The following is a 23,507-nucleotide window of genomic DNA, read 5'->3' on the forward strand; positions in this document are numbered from 1 at the left end:
ACTGTCGTGTTCCTGTGCATGTATTGCGGACACACGGCGGTTTTCAACACGCCCATGCATAATTTCCCACCTGTTGGAGAAGGACGAAAGTGATAGGGGCTGGTGGCGCTTCCCCACCCAGCTGACAAGAAAAGAGTTCCGGGTTCTTTTCAGCCCAGAGCTGCTCGCTGCCGCCGCCGCTGCTGACGCCGCCGCCGCTTCGACACGGCGGGACCATGTCTCTTTTACTGGAGAACCAATTCAGAGAGCTGCCTCCCGACAAGTCGGTGGACACAAAGTTGTTCCTGGAGGCTGTCTCGCATCTGCCTTCGTTTTTCGGTGAGTACTCCTCCACCTGAGCTCGATGAAAGTGGATGAGGCGCTGTTGGCGCGGAGCTGGCGCTGTCACGGTTCAGACTTGGCTGACTTGTTTCTCACTTGTTTCTCATGACATGTTCCTTGACACTTGTCTGATAGCAGGACGTGGCGGTTTCACACGAAGCAGAAGTGAGGCTGCTGGGTCACGGTGTGGATGTGAACCAGCTGCGGCCATGAAACCTATAGAGAAACTCTTTGTTTACTCATTGAACAGAGCACACATTGACCCCATTGTGCCTTTACGGTGCATTCACTGACCCCCCTCCCTCATGTATGCAGTATGTAAAGGCTGATTTGTATTCATCCCTTCTGGGCCAGGACGTGTGATGAAGTCGTTCATATTTTATTGCTGTGCTCTCAAATGTCTGTTTCTCTTTCAGACTGCTTGGGATCAACCGTATTTTCAGTCATTAAATCAGACATTAATGGCAATATAACGGTAAGATACCAATCTGTCATCTTTTATGCTTCTACTTAGTGCACTGGTGCTTTTTAAACCCACTTTTAGGGGTTTAAATGTGAGCTGAGTGGTGCAGTTCCCTCATGTAAACCCAAATGTGCATGTTTTTTTTTTTTTTCCCAGAAAATTAAAGGAGTATATCTTAAGGACCCTGCCAAGTATGTCACCCTGCAGGACATTGTGGTGGCAGAGCGAGAAGCCCATGCTGCCGAGTGGCCTAAAGTTGGAGCAACATTGGCTCTGATGTGGCTGAAAAGGTGAGCGCTCCCTGAATGTTATGTCATACTGGACGTTGAACTTTGAGCTACTGAACTGCAGTAGGCAGTCTTTTTTTTTTTTTTTTTTTTTTTTAAATTTTTCATACTGGATCTCTCCTGCAGGGGTCTCCGTTTCATACAGATCCTGCTGCAGAGTTTGGCAGATGGAGACAGGGATGAGAACAACCCCAACCTCATTCGGGTTAATATCATCAAAGCCTACGAACAAGCGCTCAAGAAATACCATGGCTGGATTGTTCAAAAGATTTTCCATGTGAGGACAATTAGTCCTCTCCTGTTATTCTTAGTAACGCATTTTGATATAATTGTGGACAAAGTCTTGTATATTAGCCCATTTGAAGCTGTAGTTTGTGTTGCATATATAATTTGCTTTTGTATTACATTTTACGTGTTAATCTTGTGCCTTTTTATCCTGTATTTACTCTATATTTTACATTTTTGTCCATTTGCAGGCAGCGTTACTGGCAGCTCCCTACAGATCAAACTTCCTCAAGGCTCTGTCAAAAGGAGAGGAAGTGAAAGAGGAGGACTGTCTGGCGAATGTGCGTCAGTTCCTGGTTAATTACACTACCACTGTGGACGCCATCTACGAGATGTACACAAATCTGAACGCAGAGCTGGACTACACTGTTTGACATCCCAGTACGCGGCCAGACTGAAGTGTCCCACGGCATTATGCTCAGGTGTCAGCAAGGTCCAGTTTTCCAAGGTGTTTTTAATGAGAGTTTGTATTTCCCTTATTTCGGTGTGATATTTATTGCTTTCATTATGCTTTGCTAAATATTAACATATGTGGTCTTAAAATTATGCTCCAAATTTTAACAAGCATCATAGGGGAAGATCGTGTTTTTGTTGTCATACTTTGGAGTAATTGCAGGATTGTTGCGGCAACAGTGCAGCTGTCACTCTTAAGCAGAATCAGGCCATTGTGTGGGTGGCTGCAATCGTTATAGCATTAACAGGTGGCTTTCACCTCTTCCATCAGGAGAAGAATACATGACTGTAAACACTGTTATTACAGGAAACCATTTATGCTAATGCCTCACATTCAGGCGTTCTCTGCCTCCTGATCCCTGGACTTACCTCCACTGTTAGTCTGGGACCAGTGGCCCCACTAGTAATTTTAACAACAGATATATATTAATAGCTTTTAGTGCCTTGGTGTTGCTCAATGAATACATAAGATCAGAATTAACATATTTGTAATTCTATTTCACCTACAAAAGTTAGCCAGAAGTTTTCTGAGGGCTTTACCTGTGTGCAGTGGGTGGGATTTCTGTGTTGAATAAGAGGGTGTGGTTGATTGTCCTGTTTGCTTTTTGCTGTCTTATTTGTTACTATTAATTTCTCAACTGACCAAACGTCTCTTACACAAACATTATAATGTCAAACATTAGCTTTTATTTCAGGAGACAGCACATCATGTGCAGGTTGGTTAATAACTTATTAATTGAATCCACATTTAATGTGTCTATGCTTTTAGATATGCTGTTTCTGGACCATCAACTCTGATCAAATTTGTTTTTAATCCCAAGATTTTCATGTATAACCTCAAAAAAGTGTCACCACAGATGAATGACAAACCAATAAAAACTTGCAAAATTACAGTTCATAGATTGCACTCTAGGTGGCGATATTTGCTTATTTTTGTCTCTTTAATCACGTTTGTAATGCAGCTGCTGCATATGTTCAGTGATAAAAAAATGTAGATACAGTTCATCTTTGCTAGCTGAAAACTTAAATGATTCTAAAAAAAAAAAACCTGTTTATAATTTTACAAGAGCAGATTTGTGCGACTCCAAAAGCTGCTTCGGTGGCCCTCGGTTTGATTTGCTCTCAGCAGAAATATTTGAAGTTAATTGCAGAAAATAATGTTCATACAGTTGATTTTGAACATAATTTTCAGCATTAAATCAGAGGAAAATCCCCTCTTCTTCATGTCTCCTAATCCCCCAGATCAACCGCCTCTTTCTGTGCCCAGTATTACTTATCTGAAGTGTGTCCCAGAGGTTGGAGTAGCTCTGGTTCCTCTCCCAGAGGAGCCGAGCCTGAGCTAATCGTCTCTGAGCGAGAGCAAGGGGACCGTGTCTGTAATCCTGTAGGTTTATCAGCAGAGCGGCCTGGCCTGTCCTTACTGATAGATAGGATGGAAAAGCTCCAAGCAAAGCCAGGACACAATAGGCTAAAAGACAGGAAATCATTTACAACAAAGCCTCAATGACAAAGCCACTGACCTTTAGCTCTGCAATATTCAATTGATTACCTCATTCCAGATAAAAAAAAAATCTTTCAGTTTTATTCCCAACAGTGCATCCAATGCCATTATTCACGCCATCTAGGTTATTTGTTTTGTAATAGACTACTTAAAATGGATGTGCGTATTATGTCTGTGGTGACCTAAACCACATTACTGCTATAGCATCCAATTTAGGAGGACAAATGACGCAAAATAAGAGGCACAGGCAGGCACACCATCTAGGATTAGCAATTCAATAGCCGGGTAACGGCAAGCCCATTTCTACATAATGTGAACAGTAATATTTTTGTGGATCCGTCTTCCAGAGAGCATGTATTTTTCATACAGAAATGTAATATAAGAGAGGCGGAAGGCCTGTTCATTTTTATTTACATATGTATTTTGAAGTATTTAATGGCTTCTGCCTCAAGCGCCGGCCATCCGTCTAGACTCACATAATTCACTATGATAACAAAATTAGCACTTTCAGCTTGCATCATTTATAGAGGAAGCAGTCCAATATATTTAAGATGAGGATTGACTTACATATCACAAACCTCCGGTGGAAAGATAGATTTTAATAAAATGAGATCTATAGAATTGCCCGGTGGTTCAGCCTTAAATCTCTTTGCAATAAAACCAGACAAATGTCTCATCCTTCCACAACTAGTTTATCATTCATGAATATAATAAAACTGTCCTCTCAGCTTGGCTGCACGTCTGGCAGATAATAAGTAATGATACATAATAACACAAACTATTTGCTGGGTTTAGAAAATTTCATTTACTTGACAATCCTTATTAAGAAGAGGCAAAAAACAGGGTGAGGGATTCGGGTCATACATTGCAAAATGTAGTTATTTCAACGACATACTTCATGGAGAGTGCTCACATGTTCATATATAATAATTGCACTTTATAATTATAGAGACAGTTTGCCATATAACTCAACAGGCTGACAAATAAATAGTATTACAGAACCAGTGCAGACACACAAAGAACTACTCAGTCATACATCTCACACCATCAGAGATAATATAGCCCTACAAAGAAGATACTGTAAATGATTCAGGTGGCACTCCATTATACCCAGTTGTTGTGTCACAACCTTCCTGACGAAAAACCAAACATTGTTTCATTTAAGAAAAATGTCCACACAACCTCTTAAAATTTAAAAATGCTAACAAAAATACAACCAAAGGGCACATCTTACTTGGCCTGAATTGCCACAGTGTTGATTTGGATATGCAACAGTCCTAATACATTGTGCTGAGCATGACTACATTAAATCAATTAAAATGTCAAATAACTTGAATGTCTGCATAACAAAAAATATATTCACATTTGTATGCAAATGATCACAATGTTTCCCCCTTTCAGTGGCCAGGAAATTTGCATCGTATGGCAGAAGCTGGGACGCCGCGCATGTCACTGAAAAGTGGCCAAAACAAAGTCCACAACAAAGCAGCAGACAAATAGAAGTTCAGTTAATAATTAAGGAATGTTCTCTCTGAAATAAGGAGCCATTTATGTAAAAATATACAATATATTCACAAAAACCATTTCCCAGATTCAAGTCAATGTTTTTTTTAAGGGTACCAATGATTATTTCAGTTCAGTGAGTCGATTTCTGCAAAGGCCGACGGAGGAATTACCTGCAAAACATACAGTTCATGTTCAAATGGTAATGGGAAATTCTGATTAGGTGCTCAGCATCAGTATTAAACGAGGAACAGCAGGCATATTCGATGGCCATTTAAGATATAAAAATAAAACGTGAAATGTCCATAAGATAAGCCTGTATCTTAAGTCATGATTATCATTTTCCTTTTCAGGCTTATACCACAAAGCCTTCCACAAATACAGTACATGCACAAACTAAAAAGGCATGTCTCATCCTCACAGACGTCTAAACTGTCACACTTCCATTGTCTATAAAAGGTTTGTCACTGCTGCGTCCCGTCGTGTGGCAGCGCCGCGTCTTATCTGTAGACGGGGAGTTGGATGTGGGTGTGCTGGTGGTGCTCCAGCAGCTGAGGCATCCCCACGGCTTCGTACCCACGGCCCAGCATGCGCTCTTTGATGCAGGGAGGGTGAATCTCACTGATGAGGCACTCCAGAGACTGCAAGCTGCTGCTAAGTACTGCAGCGTGGCACAGGCTAGAACTAGGCAGCCCACAACAGAGGTTTTGGTCTGTGCTGTAGGCCTGGGTATGAGGAGGGAGAGGAGGGTGGAGCTGTGGGTGCTGGTGGTGTTGGTGGCGGTTTGGGTGGAGATGGGGATGGGAGAGCCCCAGGTCTCTAGGCCTGGCTGCGCATGTACCCGTTGCCAGCACCTGAGAAGTGTAACAGTCGCTATTAGGGGTTGCCACAACACCGTCCCAGAGTGGGGCAAAGTACTGTCCGACGGAGAACTCCCCCTGCATGGCAGCGCGGCTCACAGAGGAGCTGCTTACTCGCTCCTGCCCTGCGCCAACGCTGGCAGGATGCGGTCTATACGACAGCTGCGAGGAGCACCTCAAAGGGAGGCAGGTTTCAGGAGGCTGGCCAGCCTCTGCTGCTCTGTGCCCCTGAGCGCCGTTACTCACGCTGTACATCCTCACTGCTCCCTGCTGATAGGGCTGCTGAATTTCATGTTTATGCTGCCACACTGCGTAGTCTCCTTTGTCCAAGTACCCAGCTTTGGCTATGTCTGCACTCTGTGTAGGTATCACTGCTCCTGTGAATGCCAGACTGCTCTGGGGCGGCACTCCCAGGACGAAGTCTGAGTCTGAATGTGCCACCGCAGCCACGGCCTGCAGAGAGGGGCTGGCTCGAGCCTCTCCCCCCAGCTGCAGGGCCTGGCTGTGGGGAACTCTGCTCATCTGCCTCATCAGGCTTTGAACCTCTGCCAGCTCAGACTGGGGGGCCCGGGTTTGATCTCCAGAGGCCATCCCTGTGCTAGAACAAAGTGTCTCAATGGGAACATCAGGGGGCTTACATGAACTTATATGATAGGCCTTATGCCCATGTCTGACTGTGTAGCCATTGTTAAGAGGATTATTATACGGTGCCACAGAAGTCTGGGTGTTTGCATGTTTAGTCCTCCTGCCCTCAGAGTTTTTCACCACACCTTTGACCACCACAGAGGCTTTGACGATGGCCAACAAACCCTGGTAGCCTCCTGAATACGGGTGCGAATAGGGGCTATAGCGCTGGCCTGTGGTGTCTAAGCCGTTCACTGTTTTGTTAAGCTGTTTATGTTGTGGCACCCGGACGTCAGACGGAAAGATTTTGATGGACAGTGGGCTGTTGGCGGTCTTCTGGGCAAAAGCATCCAACTCTGCGGGAGAAGGGTACCGAGAAATCATGGAGGCTGACTTGCCTGAGAAGGAAGCAAACAGAAAAAGGAGATTAGTCTAGAAGCAGCCCAGAGAAACCTCGTAAGTTGTCTTTTCCGTTGTCTTTTTCTCCGTCCCATCTCAAGCCTGTTTTAGGGAATAATGGCAGACATCAACATGTTGTCTAAACTGATTTCAAGCAGGGAAACACCTCCAGCACTGTTTGATCAGTGCTTAATAAAATGAATTCAGACTTAGCTCAACCCAATATTAGCTTACCCTGGGAAATCAAATGGCAGGAAGTGGCACCAGCAGAGGAGAGAGAACCTAATTTTACTGAAATGGCTCCAATGAGATTCATTTGATGACATTTAGCAGCTAAACCACAGCAGGAGCAGCCAAGTGGAAGCTGATTGTGGTAACTGTAGGATTTCAAAAAGGCACTTTAAAGACTAAAATCTTTCAGAGCTTTCTTTAAAAAGAAAAAAAATCATTGATTAGAACGCACCTTAGCATAAGCACAGTTAATAATTTCTGATGAACACTTTGGCAATTTGCCAAAAAGCTAACGTTCTTCCCAGCTCACCCTCACCTCATTTTTGTTTGTTTCCTCAATAACCCTGTAATCGTTGGAGCGTCACCAGTTTGCCTATGAAATTGTGTTCCACTTTATGCTTTTATGAACCTGAACTGATTCTACTGTAAAAGCTCGGAGCCTAAACTGTCAAAGGAAAAGTTGATGCAGATGGAAAAAGAGAAATCACCAAGCGCCGGCGATTGAAATGTGTGCGGGGAAAGCTGACGGGACAAACTAAGATTGGATTTAAACACTATTATTCAGGCAATTTCATGCCTGCTTAACTCCCAGCGACTAAAGGAAAGGTGGGAAAGGCGCCCCATTTAAAAACAATAAATCACCTGGTAGAAATTACCACCACCTTTCAGAGTGGCACTTTTATGGAATTCCTGACATAAAAAGAGGCACTGAAATTAACCCAGATCAGGCTTTAAGTCGGTGGAAATCGTAGCAGGGAAAAGAACAAGGCTGTAATCTGCAATAAAAAGGACGAAAAATAAAAACACAACACTTCATTTCATTTTCAATAACAAAACCAATTCCAGCTATGCAGGGGAGAGCTCACTTGTTGTTCCCATTTGAAATTGATTTGGGAGTTCATTTCATTTCAGGCCTACAGTGAGCCTCCCGACTGTGAAAATGATTCAATCTACAAGATCCATCTCATGAAAGAAATAAATTGGGTGTTTAAAATGGAGGAAAGAGGTAAGGTGGAGTGTTCAATCCATCCAGCAATCTCCCAGTGGAGCAGAAGGAACAGCACACCATGGTGCCAGGAGCATGAATGAATTCTACAGAGAAATACAACAAAGCAAAACACTGCTTATTATGTATCACAGTGTAGCGCTGCTATAGAAAAGCATGACATCTGGGATGTTGGAGAGGTATTTAAACTGTATACAACATCAAGATGTGAGCTCTCGTCTCTGGTTTCCCACAATCCTACTTGTGGAAAAAGAGGTAGCAGGAAAAAAAAACCACAGCTACATGAACAATTGCTGGCCTTTGGGCTAAAAGCTGAATATTCATGACCATAAATGATGAGACCAAGTGGTTCATATCCACCTGAAAGGAGCTTAGATGATGAGAAGCAATGACATGTTTAAAAATATAATAAATCCTCATGTAAACACACACCGGCATTGACACAAAACTTGTCTATTTTCTGCCTTGGACAATGTTGCCCAATTACCAAATATAGATAATTTAGCGAAACAAGCTTTTTTTTTTAATCGTTCGGTAAAATGTCAGTGTCAAACCCCGCGTGCTGCAACTGGCTTGCTGTTCCACAAACACTTCAAACACTTTGAATGCTAACACGTCTTCACAGGGTGTCTGATATTGTTAGTCCAGAGATTACAGCCCTGTCAGAGCCATGGAGACACAACACAGCTGCACTTCCCACTGCGGCTGCCTTAATGTGGCACTATGGAAACCTCATTAGCAAACAGGCCTTCCCCACTCTGCATTCACAAATTTATCATCTGAAGACCACTACTGTGTGACATATGCATTGAAAATGGGGATAATTGTAGCTGATCCTAAACTGCTGGATAACGTGGAGTTAAAGCTGAGATCAGAAACACCATGACCACCATTAAAACTGCTCTAAATTCCAACCAGAGGCAGCTGTTTCAATCTTGAGGACTTTAATGCCAATCAGTGGTGTTAAATGGTGGTAAAGTGAGCCCAGCACATCACATTTCCCAGTCAGCAGTGGCTTTCTCAGAGCACGCGGTAGCAGTAATAAAAGTATATCTTGAGGTCATTCTTCTCAATATTCGCTCATTTCACTGGATCTTCCTGCAAAACACACCCAAACCAAACAGTACCTAAATGTGTGGTCCATTAATTACAATCTGGCACTATGAGAGCTGAAGTTTCCCTCTGAAGGTGCCAAGAAGGCAAGAGCACACTGCGTAGAGGCTGCTGTCTCACCCAAACTCTCAACATGTGGTCCCATGCAGACTGGTGAAAGTGATAATTGACGATGTGCATGAAGTATTACTGCTACGGTACTCTGCAGGTGACCGCAGAGGTCATTTGCACCCTCCAAAATCGGGACAAGCTTGAATTGCAAAGCTTTCGCTGTGCATTTTGAAGCATGTGCATCAATCGCTTCCAGCTCATTTTGGCCTTTATCCCGAAAACAAGCAAACAAACAAGTAAAAATGTGCAAATGAAGCCAGCGCCTTTCCTTATCCTTCTTACTTGTTATTCGGCTCCAATAATTACATTCAGCTATTTGGCTCTTTTAAATCCCCAGCATTTGAACTGCGGCACAAAAATGTATGAGCCGGTAAATTAGTAAATATTTTCACCTAACAGATGAAAATGTCTGAGCTACAAAACAGCTGTGCGCTTTTATCTTGAGAAATGTGTGATTCCTTTAATCAGCCTATGTTGCCTTTAGGAGATGAGATTATCCAGTGGGTTTGCATTAACACAGGGTTAATTTTTAGCACATAATCAGCTCATAGGCCAGAAGAAAAAAAAAAAAAAAAAGGAGGAGAAGGGAACTGTTCACAGCTCATAGAAGTTAACGTATTTCTGTCTATTACAAATCCAAATAAAGGACATTAATAAGTCATCTTTTGTGAATGAGCACAGTCAGCTCCGCGTGTCTTTGTGCCGTGGCTTCCTGCCTCTCTTCACTGAGAGGCTCCACAGTCAGTCACATAACAAAATTCAGCGGTGTAAAATAAAGATGAGAAATGAAAACAAATATGAGGCTGTTCACATGACAACGGGGAACAGCGAGCTGCGTGTTGTCAGGTAAGGAATGGCGGAGGGATAATTAGCGGTCTGACCTTAAGCACTTAATCACCCTGAACCTGCAGACTGCACGCTGGTTCACTCTGCAGCCCTGACAGAGAGCACAGGCGCAGAGGCAGGCGAAAAGCAGCACAGAAAATAACATCAGCCACTTTTCGTAAGCAACCTTGGCTGAGAGCATCATGCAGTGCTTACAAATTTAAATTCTCTGACCCTTAACATTCCCCCCACCCCACTTCCATTTAGACAGGCGTGATTGAAGTAGGTTATGTAGGACTGAAAAGCTTGTTTGTGTTTTTCTTTTCCTCAAAAATCGGCATAATGACACTGATGTGCGATGCATCTACAGGCCTAGATTGATAGATTTAATGGTCCCACTAGCCAGGCTCGAATGTTTTCTCGGTTGGAAGGGGCTCCCAACATTAAACATGCTGCTCAACTGTTGTGGCACCACGCTGAGTGAAACTGGCACACTTTCACAGGAAACACCTAATCCTGATTTCCTCTTTCCATGCAGGGGACATGCATGGAAGGAAACAGTCGGGGGCGGGGGTCCAATTATAAAGTCTCAATCACCACCAGGCCTAATTTATTATGTGTGTGTTTGTGATTTAAAGATTTTATAAATATTAGCATAAAAATATTCTGGAGGGGTATTTATCATACTGTGGTGTATATATGGTCTTTCATAACCCTGGTTCCACCCCCATACAATCCCACTCAGAGCTTTCTGCCACTTTTAACTGGCTAATCTTTTTCCCGTGGTCACACTTGAAGCCATTTCCCCCCAGATTAGAGCAGAGACCTCATTGTTTTGGAGCGGTTTGAGTTAATCACTAATTTATGGGCAAAACAAGCCCCAGAGGCAGGGCTGAAAACGGCAGTTGGAAAAGCTCATTGCGTTTCCGAAACCACGGCTTCCAACCGTCACATACCCAGAGGGCCAACATAAGGAAATGATTACAATGACCACTGCATATGATTCCCACGAGATAAAACGAAACGTTCATAAATTATTCCTTGTTGATATCCATACATGTAGGCAGAGCTGCCAGGCAAAAATCCCACAGGCCTTTGATGTTATGCTGAAGAGTTATACACTTTTGTGAGATAGCATGTTTACGAGCCTCAAACCCTCAGCAGGAACATGCCACTGACAACTGGCAGTTAATAACAGAACAGTGCTTCTCAGCGAGCATAAATACTTGTTTACCACACCAATAATCCTGATATGTAAAGTACTCCGGTACTACCTTAATAGCCGGGGACTGAGCTCAGCACATTCAAAATGCATTTAAAACCTATGTCTCTGTTACCATGACAACCCCCTCTACGCACCCAGTTGGCCCAATAAGCCCAGTCATTAGAACCATGTAATTAATTGGCCCTGACTTTATTCATCTCTCAGAGTCGAGCCTCTGCAATTGACTGCTGAGACAGAGCAATAACAACAAGCTGCCAAGTTCTGCCTCTGAATTCAGGCCACGCATTGAAAATAAAATCACGTTTATTTATTTGCCGTCACTTATATCACTATATGCAAATTGTATTCAGCAGTGATGGATTATTTTGGTCAATTTCCAACTTTCAATCACGTTCCAAACGTTGGGTCAATTCAGTTTAAAGCTGAAGTAATCCATTTTGGCCACTGGGGGGCACATAAAAAAGGGGATGGGGGCAGATAAAATGTAAGGTGTGAAGTGAACCACAACTCCCAAGAAGCTAAATTTCTGTTGTGTGTGCTTTTCATGTGCAATATTCACTTTTCCTTTAGCTCTGGTCTGATCTATATATCAACTCCTCAAACAAATATCTGGGTCTTTAATGTTTAAATGTCTGACATTTATCGCCAGCTCGTAATGCTTCCTAATTTTATGTGTCTGCTGTCTGGTGCTGGGCAGGTAGCATGTATTGGTTTATGGGGCTGTTTGCTGAAAATGGCTGCCTGCTGTTTGACACAGAGATGACGTGATGGTTGCATGAACCGTTGTAGATGTGCCATAAGACCAAAACATTATGCTGAAAGAAGCTAAAAAGCTCAGAGGTGCATGCTAATCCACCGGGTTTGTCACTGAGCACCACCTTTCACATTAGAGTCATTGACTCAGTGTAAACCAAAAATATAGACTAATACGGGTTCAATAAGTTCCACAACCATGGTGCAGTATAGCAGCTTTTCCAACGTCAAGGTAATTATAGAAAGAGGCATTAATATTTATCTCCTATGGGGTTAAAAGAAGGCTGCCAGTTAATGCCTCCATTTGGTTTATTCAACCTAGCAACCAAGAGGACCATTAGATAAAGATGGGTGAAGTGGAAAAAGTAGAAACGGGACGCGCTGACACCAGAACATATGCTCTTAAATCTCACTCACACTAACCTCTCGAGTCACGGCCTTCTTCTGCAAACACACAAAAATAAAAATACAGACACTCATTCACCCCATTTTCACAAGCCTCCCTCTTTCCATGTCAGTAATTTCTATGTGAAGGGTGCTCACAGAACAGAGTAACCTCAGGATAGAACACTTAGTTGTGTGTGCTTGAAGAGGCTCCGGCAAATACTCCTTTGCGCCAGTGTCACTCCTCATTTGTTTCTGTGCCGCTTGGCCCAGCTTGGGCAAAGTTTCCCCTCTCAAAGCTGACCCGAGCACAGGCCGGCAGCGTGGGAAAAAGCATTTCCAGCCCCTGCTTTCAAGCGCAGATAGCAGAGAAGAGAACAGCTCTCATTCACTCCCGTCACATAATTCCTAACACTCAGAAATCTTTCACATGGGTTTGTGTGGCTGAGAGCTTTCATGTCCTGTGCCTTCCATTTATTGATAGCTAAAAATGGAAATGGCTTTCAAAAGCGCGGCAGCGACTAAAGGCGGTCCCTATTTAACTCAATCCAACAACGACTCATTTAATGAAGGAGCCTGGGCCACACAGACTGAGCTCCCATCAGCAGTCTATTCCCTGTGCTTGTGCTTGAAATGTCAGGCTAGAGCTGGAGGGTGCTGCACTACGCACAGTCGCAGTACATAAAACTGAAGGGGGAGGAAAAGGCCCTGCAGGTAAACAGGATGAGAAACGCACCCCTGGTTCTGCCTGAGGCAAACTAGGCCCTTCTGTTCCAGCGTTTAGCAGACAAGTGCACCATTGATTCCCAATTAATATTTAATGGCAAAAAAGACAAAGAGGGAGAAAGATGGGAGACGGGAGCTTAAGAGGGAGATTTTTTTTTCCAGCATTTCAAATATGCGCACAGTTAGTTACACACTATTTAGCTACGAGTAAAGGGAGAAATAATAATGCAAAACAGTATCCACTCTTTTTATCAATTAACTACACAGCCTGTCTCACTTATTCTGGCTGATTAGACCTCATCTCAGGATTGTGAGGGTATTTATACACTGCACTTGCTGACATCTCCCTCTCTTAAGTCTGTTTGCACCTGTTAGATCAAAAAAACCTTTATGGTTCTTTTAAGTATGTGGAGTTTAGTGACCTCAGAAAACTCCAAGCCTGGTTCTGCCCAACTTCAACCTGAGAAGAGGTCTAATTATCCAGATTAAGTGAAAACACCTGTGTGTGTGTATGCAGGTGTTAGGTTAACCTGTCACTGAATTCTAGTGCCATTAAATCTGAGAATAATGTCAGGCCCTGTCTGCTCTTTATTTCTATATTTACTATGTAATGCATACTCTTTGGAAGATTAGACTTTGTATAGCAGGACATTTCACAATCACTGAACAAAGGTAATCCTTTATGAGAGTGCACAGGCTCATACAAATGAACTGGAAACACAATCAGTGTTTTCCTCTGCAGACAAAGGTGCACATATGTCTGATAAGCTAACGCTAATTGTGGTGATTCTGTCCCAGAATTCTGTCCCTCTTGCTTTCTATGAGAACGCGGTCTTAACTGTGCTATTTCATTCCATATAAAACCATCCCTTTTAGCTTCTGCATTGCGGCAGCAAACACATTAAATATATGACAACACAGGCTTAAAACATTAACCAAACAACACAACGCAACACCTATTCCATAAAGAAAACTAAAACATCTTTAAAGGACCAAATAATTTTAGATGTTTTATGGTTTAATTGCTAAGTACTGACTGCAACACACATCCAGCGGAACCATTAAACTGTAAGTAGTTATAGATCTTCAATATAGCTTCAAACCAGACCCAGCAAAGAAATATAAGGCATCAGCAAATTTTTAAAGCAATCGTGAAAAGGAAACCACAGCAGAATAACTTCATTTGTGGTACTATGATCTCATTATGTGAATCTAGCTGTCCAGGAAGAAAAAGACTGCGCAATTGGGACTGCTGCACAAATAATATGGATGTCGAGTAACCTATATAAAGGAAAGCGGCATCAGACCAGGAGCTAAATCTGCAAACACGCCGCATTCAATCAATTAGCTGAAAGAAATCTAATCAGGAATGTCAGTCCAGGTTAGTCCCAAAGACACCCACTCAACCTTTCAATGAATGCAGTATAATCAGTCAAGATGAAGGTCAAACAACACTGACATGGAGCACTTTCTGCAAAAAATGTGAACATCATTAGTAACCCTGTATGAGAGAGTTGATTAACTCTGTAATTTCAGAGTCCACTTTGACCTGCACACGTTTGCACAGCAGAAGCACGCTGATTAGAAGCCCAATTAACAGGCCTCATCATCATCATGAAGCCCATTATTTTAATTCGGCAGAAATCTCAGCTCACCGCTAAAACCATGCATGATCTTTATGTGCACTTTGAGGCGACAAGGTCAAGTTGATTAAAAAATAATTCAGAAACATGACCGAGAGCCCACTCGTCACCAGCATTTTCTGTTTCAAACTATCTGTATCGTACTTCTTGCCTGTCCTCTCTGGCAAAATGGCTCCACCTGCGTGACATAAACTCACCTTTGTGGGTGCACGGCTGCAGGGGTGGTACTGACAGCAGTAATGGCGGTGGTGGAACATCGAGGCTTTTGGGTGTGCAGGCCAGACGCTGCGACGAGAGATTCTGCCGTCTCTGGATACAGGCCAGCATGATAGTTCACTGGGGCTGCACACAGCCTGAGTAAACCTGCTACAAATAAGAAGAAAAAAACTGGTTTGTACTCTATAGCCAACATCAAGAACTACAGCAAAACTACAGTTTACAGCCATGCCAGCAGCTCTGTGAGGCTCAACTTGAGTGGTGCTTTGAGCTAAATGCTAACTTTAGCTTGCTAACATGCCCACAGTGGCATGAGATTAACTGATCCCCCACCAGTTTTGCTCTCATGTGTGTTGATTTTTCAAGTTTTTGTGACTGCACAGGCCACACAATTTCGAGGACCACTTGAAAGAAAGTATATGCCAAGTTTAAGTTTGGGGGAAAAACCTGAAATTGTACGCACTACATTCAAACTCTTGGATCAAACATCAGTTTTGATGGTGGAAGAAAAGTGCAAGCTTGCTGGTAGAGAATACTAAAACCCCACAGGAGGCTCTCCTCTTTCAAAAACATATTTCCCACATCACTTCAGTAGCTCACATATCTAAAACTCTGCAACCACATGGGTTCTTTTACCATATTACAATTCAGGAGCCCGTCTCGCTGAAATTGCGCATTGAAAAAAGTAATATCACTAAATGACGGCTCCATCTTCCCCTTCTTCCTGGTCGTTATGATGGCTCTTTCCCGTTATCAACCTTGTTCTGTCGGTTGCAGTCGCACAGATCATTTACAAGGCCTCCTGTAGCCTCAGGCTGCGTGTTTCAATTTGTAACCATCCCTGTGACCTGCGTTTATTCTTCTATAAATTTACGGCCGTATTGATCAGCAGAGAAAGCCAAATGCAACTCACTCACTAAAACAGGCTGTGCTGTTTGCAGAGTTAAGTATTGTCAGAGGAAATGAGAGGCTGCGCCTGAAAAAGAAAGCGCCTCTCCACAGCTGTGCTGATTGAAGCAATCACTGTGAAGATAAAGACAGGCACTGAGGGCATATTTCAGTGATAATCGCATCTGACATTCTCTTGATTATCTGAAAGAGTCACCAAATCTGAATGCTAGCACTGCAAAACTCAAAAACCCCGGGGCAGCCATGAAACACTTCGCTTTACTGTATGTGAGTCAGGTACTTTGTAGGCAGACAACTGCAAAACAACAAAACAAAAACATCTCTAAGTCAGTGATATTTATGTATCACTGACTTATAGATTATCAATAGTTAATCAATGCAAATGGAAAGAGAAGCAGTGCTTTCATTACAATGCAGTAGTTCCCTACAAGCCTGCAGCATACAGCCGTCAGAGTGCCTCTCTTTCTTTTTCAGGTTTTACGGTTCTTTTGGATTTTTGCTTTCATTTCTCCCTCAGGGTCCAGAGGGCAACTAAAGCGAGTCAACCACAGAACAGAGTGTTCAGTGACGAGCTGCAGAAACATGATTACCTTCGCCTCCAAAAGAAGAGACAGAGTGGCTTTCATTTTACTCAGGTGCCAACAAAAAAAGAAAAAGATTCCCTCACTCTCTCCTTTCTCGTGCACCCGCTCCCCTCCTCCGCTCAACATCTGTCCCTCGGTGACAAGCCCACTTCAATCCGCTCAGTGCAACCTGTCTCATCTGAGCACACACATATGAAGAGCTAAAAGCCTCAGCATGGTCAGATTCCATTTGGAAAATAATGGCAATTTCACAACAACCCTTCCCATTACCACACATTTGTCAAGAGGGAGGTGCTGAAAACGCAAAGGAACACATGGGGGGAAAAGGTATCTCCAGGGAAATCCCGTCACTAGCAGAAAATGAGACATGAATTGGAATACCTTCCATTACTCCCATAATTTGCAGCTGAAATAAAATATATCAAGGAAGGCACTATAATTCAAAGAGAGGCCAGCAGCGGTTTAAAGAAAAAAAAAAAGTTTGCTGAAAGCAGAAAAGGGAGCCAGAAATGGTGCATTAAGTGCAAGTAATGATGGTTTCTTTCATCCTGCTATCTAAATTTTAAATTTAAAGAGATTTTATGAAAACTTGCGCTTAAAATTGCCTCCTCACTCTTGAGTGGAATTGCTGGAAAAAGGGGGATGAGAGATATGAGATCAAAGGGATCCCAGAAAGCACGATACTATCTGGGCTAAGTTCTCCAGCAATATCAATTCTCCAGCCCTTCACAGAATGTTTTGCTCGACAAAAAAGTTTTATGTCTGGCACTTTCTTACAATGTCATATCAAGACTCTCCCTATCTATAGTGTAGTGAGTGGCTGAAATAATACAGAAAGGGTTATTATCAGCGATCTTAAAAATGGCCGACGCAGCATAGTTCACAAATAAGGTCAAGGATCTTTTTCCATTAACATAACGGTCAGTGTTGCTCCCTTCCAAGCCAGTTTTCATTACTTTATGACAGAGGTTAGAAACCAGATGTCTTGCTTCTCACATGTCCTCCTCAGCCTACACTTTGGCACTTCCCGTGTTTTACAGTGTTCAAGGACTTTTCAAACATGCATAATAAGAAAAAGAGCAAAAAGTTTAAGCTGCAAAGGACGTCTAATCCTCACTGCTCTCAGGCGACATCCATGCAGCTGATAAGCAGCATGATGTGGACCACCGAGGGCCTGCCAGGGAGATAAAGACCTTGTGCTTTGCCGTCCATCAAATTGCCCCCCCACCCCACCCCCCACCCTCTGATAAGAATGTCTTGGCAAATAAATCTATTTTTCAAGCCTCTTCCCTCATCATTGACAGGGTGCACAATGCTTCATTTTCTATAGAGTCATTTGTCCTGAGATCAGGACAAGGAACCTTGTGAGAAGATAAGGTCAGTAGATGAGCCGTGAGGGAAGTGATGGAGAGACATCTTCTAATGGCTGCTTCACTTTGACGGGTAAATCCAGGCTGTGTGGATCACATTTCTTCAGATAATAAAGCGGATCATGCATGATTACCCAGAAATAACCCTCCTATGTTTAAACCAAAATCTGAAATGTGCCATGGATTACTTTTAACCTGTTTGGCTGTGATGCATTGGAAGCAGAAGAATATCCATTAAAGCAGGAAAAAGCCTTAAATTATACAGGGGCTCCGGCAAGAGCATCTGTCTGACCTTCTGGAGTCTTTTATGACTTCGTGCAGCATCAAGGGTAAGAGCAAAGACAGAAGCAAATTGCAAAAAAAGCCTCCTGCTTGACAAACATGAAACACACAGAAGAAAAAAGGTACACAGTGGCTAGACACACACACACACACACACACACACACACACACACACACACACACACACACACAGCCCTCCCTACCCAAGCCATTCTCTCCCGTTAGCAGTTCTCCGAATCCTCAGTTAATAATTAGATGACAATGAAAAAGGTTTAAGACGAGCACCCTTTTCACTCTCTGGGTGGATTAGCATGTGAGTGCTATTCTAATGTTTTTCCTTCCACTCAGAAAATGCAGACAAGCAGAAGGGAAAGAGCACAACAGCAAAAAAAAAAAAAAAAAAAAAAAAAGGGGGGGGGGTTAATTTCTAAAGAAATAAATGATTAACAAAGAGAAACTGGTCATTAGAGAGAAGAGAAAGCAGAGTCTCTCTCTGAATGAACGTGACGTGGCCCTTGGATAACCATTCACTCATTGGGTAATTAATTGTATATTAGCTATGGCTTTCATGCCGTCTTCAAGGTAGGCACTGCAGGAACCTGTCTAAGTAATGGAGACCAGACAAGCAGTCTGACATACAGACCGAATTAGACAGCAGTGTTGCTGCAGCTGCTGGATTCATCTCCACACACGCGCGCACACACACACACGCACACACACACCCCCAACCCCCTCATACATTTTTAATAGAATCTATTACTTCTGGATTAGCCGATAAGAGCTGGCCTGGTTAAATTCTATAATAGTTTGCATAATTGGTATCAGAGCAGCACATAAGAGAGACCCAGATTTCTCTCTTCGCTTTCTCTGTAGGAAAAGAAAAAGAGGATACAAAGGTTCACATACAGGATAACCAAACAACCCGGAGCCACTCTGCTCTACGCTGCAAGAACACTCGAGGCCTGCGGCTGATAACAATGAGCCTCATTTCCATTGAGATTAGCTCCTGTAAAAGGTATTACAACAGTGTTAAAAAGCGTTTCCTATACAATTCATGCGCAAGCACAAAATTTATGCAAATACAATCGCTGGGCAATATTCAGACAGATGTCCGGAGCATTCGGCTGGGTGTAAATCATAAAGCCTTAATGGCTAGGTGTCTGGGAGAAACATCAACATTTCAGTTTCTCTCGGGCAAAATTTCATGTCGCCATCACAAGACGGGTGTGTTAGCATAAAGCGAAGGGCAAAGGTTTGAGAATGCTAAAAAAAAACGCAGGTCATCAACTGTCTAACAACAAACATTCACTGACAATCCTTCACAGACTCTCAACTACATATTTTCTTCACAACTGCAAAGCCACATATGATTGGGCAAAGACTAACGTATACACACTACATGTGTGTTTATATATGTAACGTCCCATGCGGTCTTTCACTGTAAACCATGCTATTGTTCTGATATTTCACTATATTTAAATGGCATTTCCCGCCTGCATGTTCAACCTACATATCTATAACCAAAAGCATTATATACATAAGCTGCTAGAATTTGTCCATAGCAATTAATCCGATTGCTGGTGCCTTTCTTTTTTTAAATATATATGAAGTCTACATCAATCGGCATTTCGTTGCCCACTACTTATTTTAGCCCCTATGTTGCATCTAACTAGAATTATTTGGAAATCACACATAAAGCTTGTGACTCTTCATTCATATATTCTCAGAAAATCTTTTCAGTGGAATTTCACACGTTAACACGGCAGCGACAAATGGCCTGAAATGAAAGACGGTCAAACTCGTTGGGATCAGAGCTTGCGCCACTGATTCCAGCCACAGCTACAGCCAGTGTGACGTGTTTGTCTGTGAGGTTTGCAGTTTTGACAAACATCTAATCATTTACTTTGGAGTTAAAATAGGCCACTTCTGCGAGTCTGTCTTTCAGAGCAGCACTGGATGGACGATTGTTGAATTTCTGGCATTTTTGTGTGCACATTTTTCTCTGCCCAGCTTTCATTTGTGCAAAATGTCCCAGAATACCAAGAGGAAAGGGCTGGTACAGATACACATTGTATAGTTCAGCTCCGCAGATGCAAGAGGTTTTCCTCTAGAGTTTGAACATAGATTGTTTTTTTCAGAAAAATTGCATTTCTGACTTTTTATGTCTACAGATGCTGAGAACAAATTTAGCCACTAATCCAAAGCTGCACAATTAAGTCTTATCTTGGCGAACAGCTTTGGTAGAGAGTAGAAAGCCTTGGACTGACCCAAATCTGCCCTTGCCCACAGATGGTGCCAAGGTAAAAGAAACACACTGCATGGGGTAAAGTCTGGCCAATGCCAAGGTAGCATTAGAGGGTAAACAGAGCCTTATCTTATCCTTATCCCAGTATGCACACTGAGACACGCTGTCAAAGAGCTATGGGTATGCTGTCCAGCCTTTACAAAAGCTTGACTTCAAAGATAACAGATGGTGAAAGAGGGAGCAGAGAGGTTCTGTGGAAAGAGAAGTTCTTTTTCAAAACAATAAAACTATGGTTTAAACTCAATGTAGACATCTGCCTGTCGTCTGTCAGCTCGGGCATGGATGGAACCAGTTTTACATCTCCCATTCTCCTCAACTGTTGTTAATACGACGGAAGAAGACAAAAATTTGAGAAAAAAAATGACTGTTACACAAACACTCCTCCCACCCCCCCCCCCCCCCCACCCCCCCCACCCCCCCAAGCCCTGTCATCTGGCTGTTTACTTTACTGTTCGACTGTTAAGGGTCACTGATTCCGTCATGTCATTAAAATCTTGAAACAAACATGAAACTCATTAGAAACTGCAGAGAAAATGCTGCCCGTATGGCTCTAATGTGGGAGATAACCTAATGATACGCTCTCTACCATGCATCACAGAAACATCAAGATGTTCTCAGGGAAAAAAAAAAAGAAAGTCTTTGATCTCTGGACCAACTGAAAATGTCATCATCTCACAGCATTTCTATTTAGGGCAAACGATGATGCATCAATTGCAATTTGGCAGTTTTAATCATTAATTGAAGTAATGACTAGGCCCGATCATGTAGACAAAATAAAGACTACGGGAGCTCCAAAAATCCCTGGCAGTCCTGTCCCCCCTCCCCAGTGACCTCGGAGGCCCAGTCCTTAACCTTCCACCCCTAACCCCCGTCTCACTACCCCCTTCATCCTATTAGAATGAAAAGACCAATTAGACAGATTTCAAAAGATAGCAGGCTGCCTGTAATTACACATGACATCCCTTTGCAGATAAAAAGGTGATTACAAAGGGTGCCCAAGAGAAACCGCTAAGCAACCACGCCACTGACATTCTTATAAGACAGGCAGAGACGCATATACATTTTCCAAGTCGTTTTGCATCATCTTAACATTCAGTCTCCTCACCATAAAACCCACTGTACCCTCGACGAGCCCTGCATGTGAAGCTGTGGATGACACGGCAGAAAAAGACATGACCTTAATCAGTCCTTGTACTGGCCCGGGTAATAGCCATCCAAGAAAAGGTCATTCTCGTGGTGAGCCGTTTCCTCCATTCAGTAATTCGGTAGGCATGGAGATTGAGCGAGCCTGGGGAAACTTCACAATAAATCAGAGCTCAGCTTCGCTCCTGAGAAAGCAAAGGGAAGCAGGCAGCCAAATGACAAATCCCCTCTCTTCATGGAGTTGGAATTACTGCTGGGGTGTGATGTGAGATCAGAGGGAAACCCCCATGGGATACCTGCACATTGACTGCTCATAATACGACGCAATTTACAAGGCTCTCAAACAAGTTTGGGCCCAGGCAAAGCACGATTCAAATAAACAGCCGAGATATGGATATGTCATTAAGACCGGTTCCATTTAACAGACTGTAATTGAAGAACACAGCAGTGTCTAGTTTATGTGACATGAAAACCATGCATGAAACACTCACTGGCTGAGCAAAAGTATTCAAACTGAGGATTTTAGTGTGACTGAAGGCAACTGATGTACTTTAATGAAAGGGGTTTGAGGTGCTAAAATTTGTCCAATGACGCTGTGGTAAATCAAAGACCGCAATGTCATGATTTTCATTTTTATAGCAAATCATAAGAAAGGGAGCTTGTTCCTGATAGCCACGTGCCTCAGAATTAGGGTAAAGGCTTGACATGTTTTTCTCTTTTGGTCAGAAAACAGCCCGGAAAAAAAAGGAAGACAATAAAACACCAAATTGCAGGCTTTCCCCCCTCTCTCTGCCTCTGGTGGGAAGCTGTAACATCCCATGTCTCTGGGTAATAAAGGATCTGGCACAAGCAGGAAAAGCATGCGGGGTAGAATTTCACACCTGGCCAATAATCTATAGGCCCCTCTGCTGCGGCTAACCTTCAACCTCGGCTGCCACCGGTGCAGTGAGGTGCGATGATCCCACCTCCGGCTTCTAGACAATAGAAATGGAAACCTTCATAGGCGGCCCGGAATGACCGATAATACACTTCAAAGCACTTCGCGTCTCCACTGAGATGCTGACATACAAAGCGCCTTTCACTGCGCGCAGAGCCATCACTCAAACAAAGATGCCATCTGAGGATGAGAGAGATGAGAACAGTTTTGAGAGGGGGAGGCAAAAAAAAAAAAAAAGACATTTAGAAACTACAAATGTTTGTTATGCAAATGTTTCACGTCTTTAAGTCGTACTAAAATAACCGTCTATTACCTATATTTACCTGTTAAAGACATTTTTATAGAATAATCTATTAATAAATGAATTATTCTACACACTGAATATAAATCACAAACCTCAGTTGGACTCGGCCCACATAAATACACATTAACCAATAGCAGGACAGTGATATATAGTAAGGGCGAGACGCTCCTATCCATTAGTGCGCACTGGGCATCTTTCACCACTTTAGCGCTGTCGACCCAAAATCAATGCAGGGATCCTTACATCATGCACTGAAGCATCTTCACAACCCTAAATATTTTTCTTACTCTCTTACTGCCATGTAGTTACACAGCTTAGAAATAAGCCCCCACGACGGTGCAACTGCAGAGCAAACTCAACATTTCACGCACGGAGAAACATCTTCCACGAGCCCGCACTGTGTTCCCTAAAGACTCAGATGGGAATAAAGAACATCATGAATGTCTTACAGAGTTTTGTCTTATCATAAGGCTTGTTTATCTTTGGTTCGCCACGGCTGATTGGTTGTTCTCTTGCTCGGAAGGCGTATTTCCTCTGCAAAAGCGATTTCGCCACTGATTTCCCGATGCGCACTGGAAACCTCCGGACATATATCCATGGATGAAGCCGGCTCCATTAACTGTACTTCCTCGACATATTCAACACCCGTATTTAAGATAATTTCACCGATTGTGTTTTCCGTGCAGCCGCTTGGATCTCATCTCGGCAGCCTACTAAGCAGTGTGTGCCACAGAGGGTGATGTC

The 23,507-nt window shown here is 43.0% G+C and overlaps 2 protein-coding genes across 6 annotated transcripts; one reads left to right on the forward strand and one right to left on the reverse strand.

The window, feature by feature from the left end:
- The first annotated feature begins 97 nt into the window (after positions 1 to 97).
- Positions 98 to 2,705, forward strand: LOC143337925 (glycolipid transfer protein-like). Its single transcript, XM_076757940.1, has 5 exons — positions 98 to 318; positions 738 to 796; positions 941 to 1,074; positions 1,198 to 1,348; positions 1,548 to 2,705. The coding sequence occupies exons 1-5, from the start codon at positions 216 to 218 to the stop codon at positions 1,728 to 1,730; spliced, it is 630 nt and encodes a 209-aa protein (XP_076614055.1). The 5' UTR covers positions 98 to 215; the 3' UTR covers positions 1,731 to 2,705.
- A 1,256-nt stretch (positions 2,706 to 3,961) lies between these two features.
- LOC143338491 (protein FAM222A-like) lies at positions 3,962 to 23,507 on the reverse strand. 5 transcript variants are annotated; one of them, XM_076758927.1, is made up of 3 exons: positions 23,213 to 23,507; positions 14,911 to 15,079; positions 3,962 to 6,695 (listed from the first exon to the last, which is right to left on the reverse strand). In XM_076758927.1, the coding sequence occupies exons 2-3, from the start codon at positions 15,038 to 15,040 to the stop codon at positions 5,314 to 5,316; spliced, it is 1,512 nt and encodes a 503-aa protein (XP_076615042.1). In that variant the 5' UTR covers positions 15,041 to 15,079; positions 23,213 to 23,507; the 3' UTR covers positions 3,962 to 5,313. The 5 variants fall into 5 exon arrangements, with proteins under 5 accessions (XP_076615042.1, XP_076615043.1, XP_076615047.1 ...); XM_076758928.1 differs by having other exon boundaries at positions 14,911 to 15,076; positions 23,213 to 23,482; XM_076758932.1 differs by lacking the exon at positions 23,213 to 23,507 and adding an exon at positions 22,856 to 22,866 and having other exon boundaries at positions 14,911 to 15,076.

Source organism: Chaetodon auriga, chromosome 19 (genome assembly GCF_051107435.1).
Source record: "Chaetodon auriga isolate fChaAug3 chromosome 19, fChaAug3.hap1, whole genome shotgun sequence".
In the NCBI taxonomy this organism is placed as follows: domain Eukaryota; kingdom Metazoa; phylum Chordata; class Actinopteri; order Chaetodontiformes; family Chaetodontidae; genus Chaetodon; species Chaetodon auriga.

Excerpts from the sequence above, each read along its gene's own strand:
- LOC143337925 (XM_076757940.1), top strand. The coding sequence starts at position 216 with ATGTCTCTTTTACTGGAGAACCAATTCAGAGAGCTGCCTCCCGACAAG. Across the intron at positions 319-737 it reads GCATCTGCCTTCGTTTTTCG|ACTGCTTGGGATCAACCGTA; the intron begins GTGAGTACTCCT and ends TTTCTCTTTCAG. Across the intron at positions 797-940 it reads ACATTAATGGCAATATAACG|AAAATTAAAGGAGTATATCT; the intron begins GTAAGATACCAA and ends TTTTTTTCCCAG.
- LOC143338491 (XM_076758927.1), bottom strand. The coding sequence starts at position 15,040 with ATGCTGGCCTGTATCCAGAGACGGCAGAATCTCTCGTCGCAGCGTCTG. Across the intron at positions 6,696-14,910 it reads GCAGCCGTGCACCCACAAAG|GCAAGTCAGCCTCCATGATT; the intron begins GTGAGTTTATGT and ends CTTCCTTCTCAG.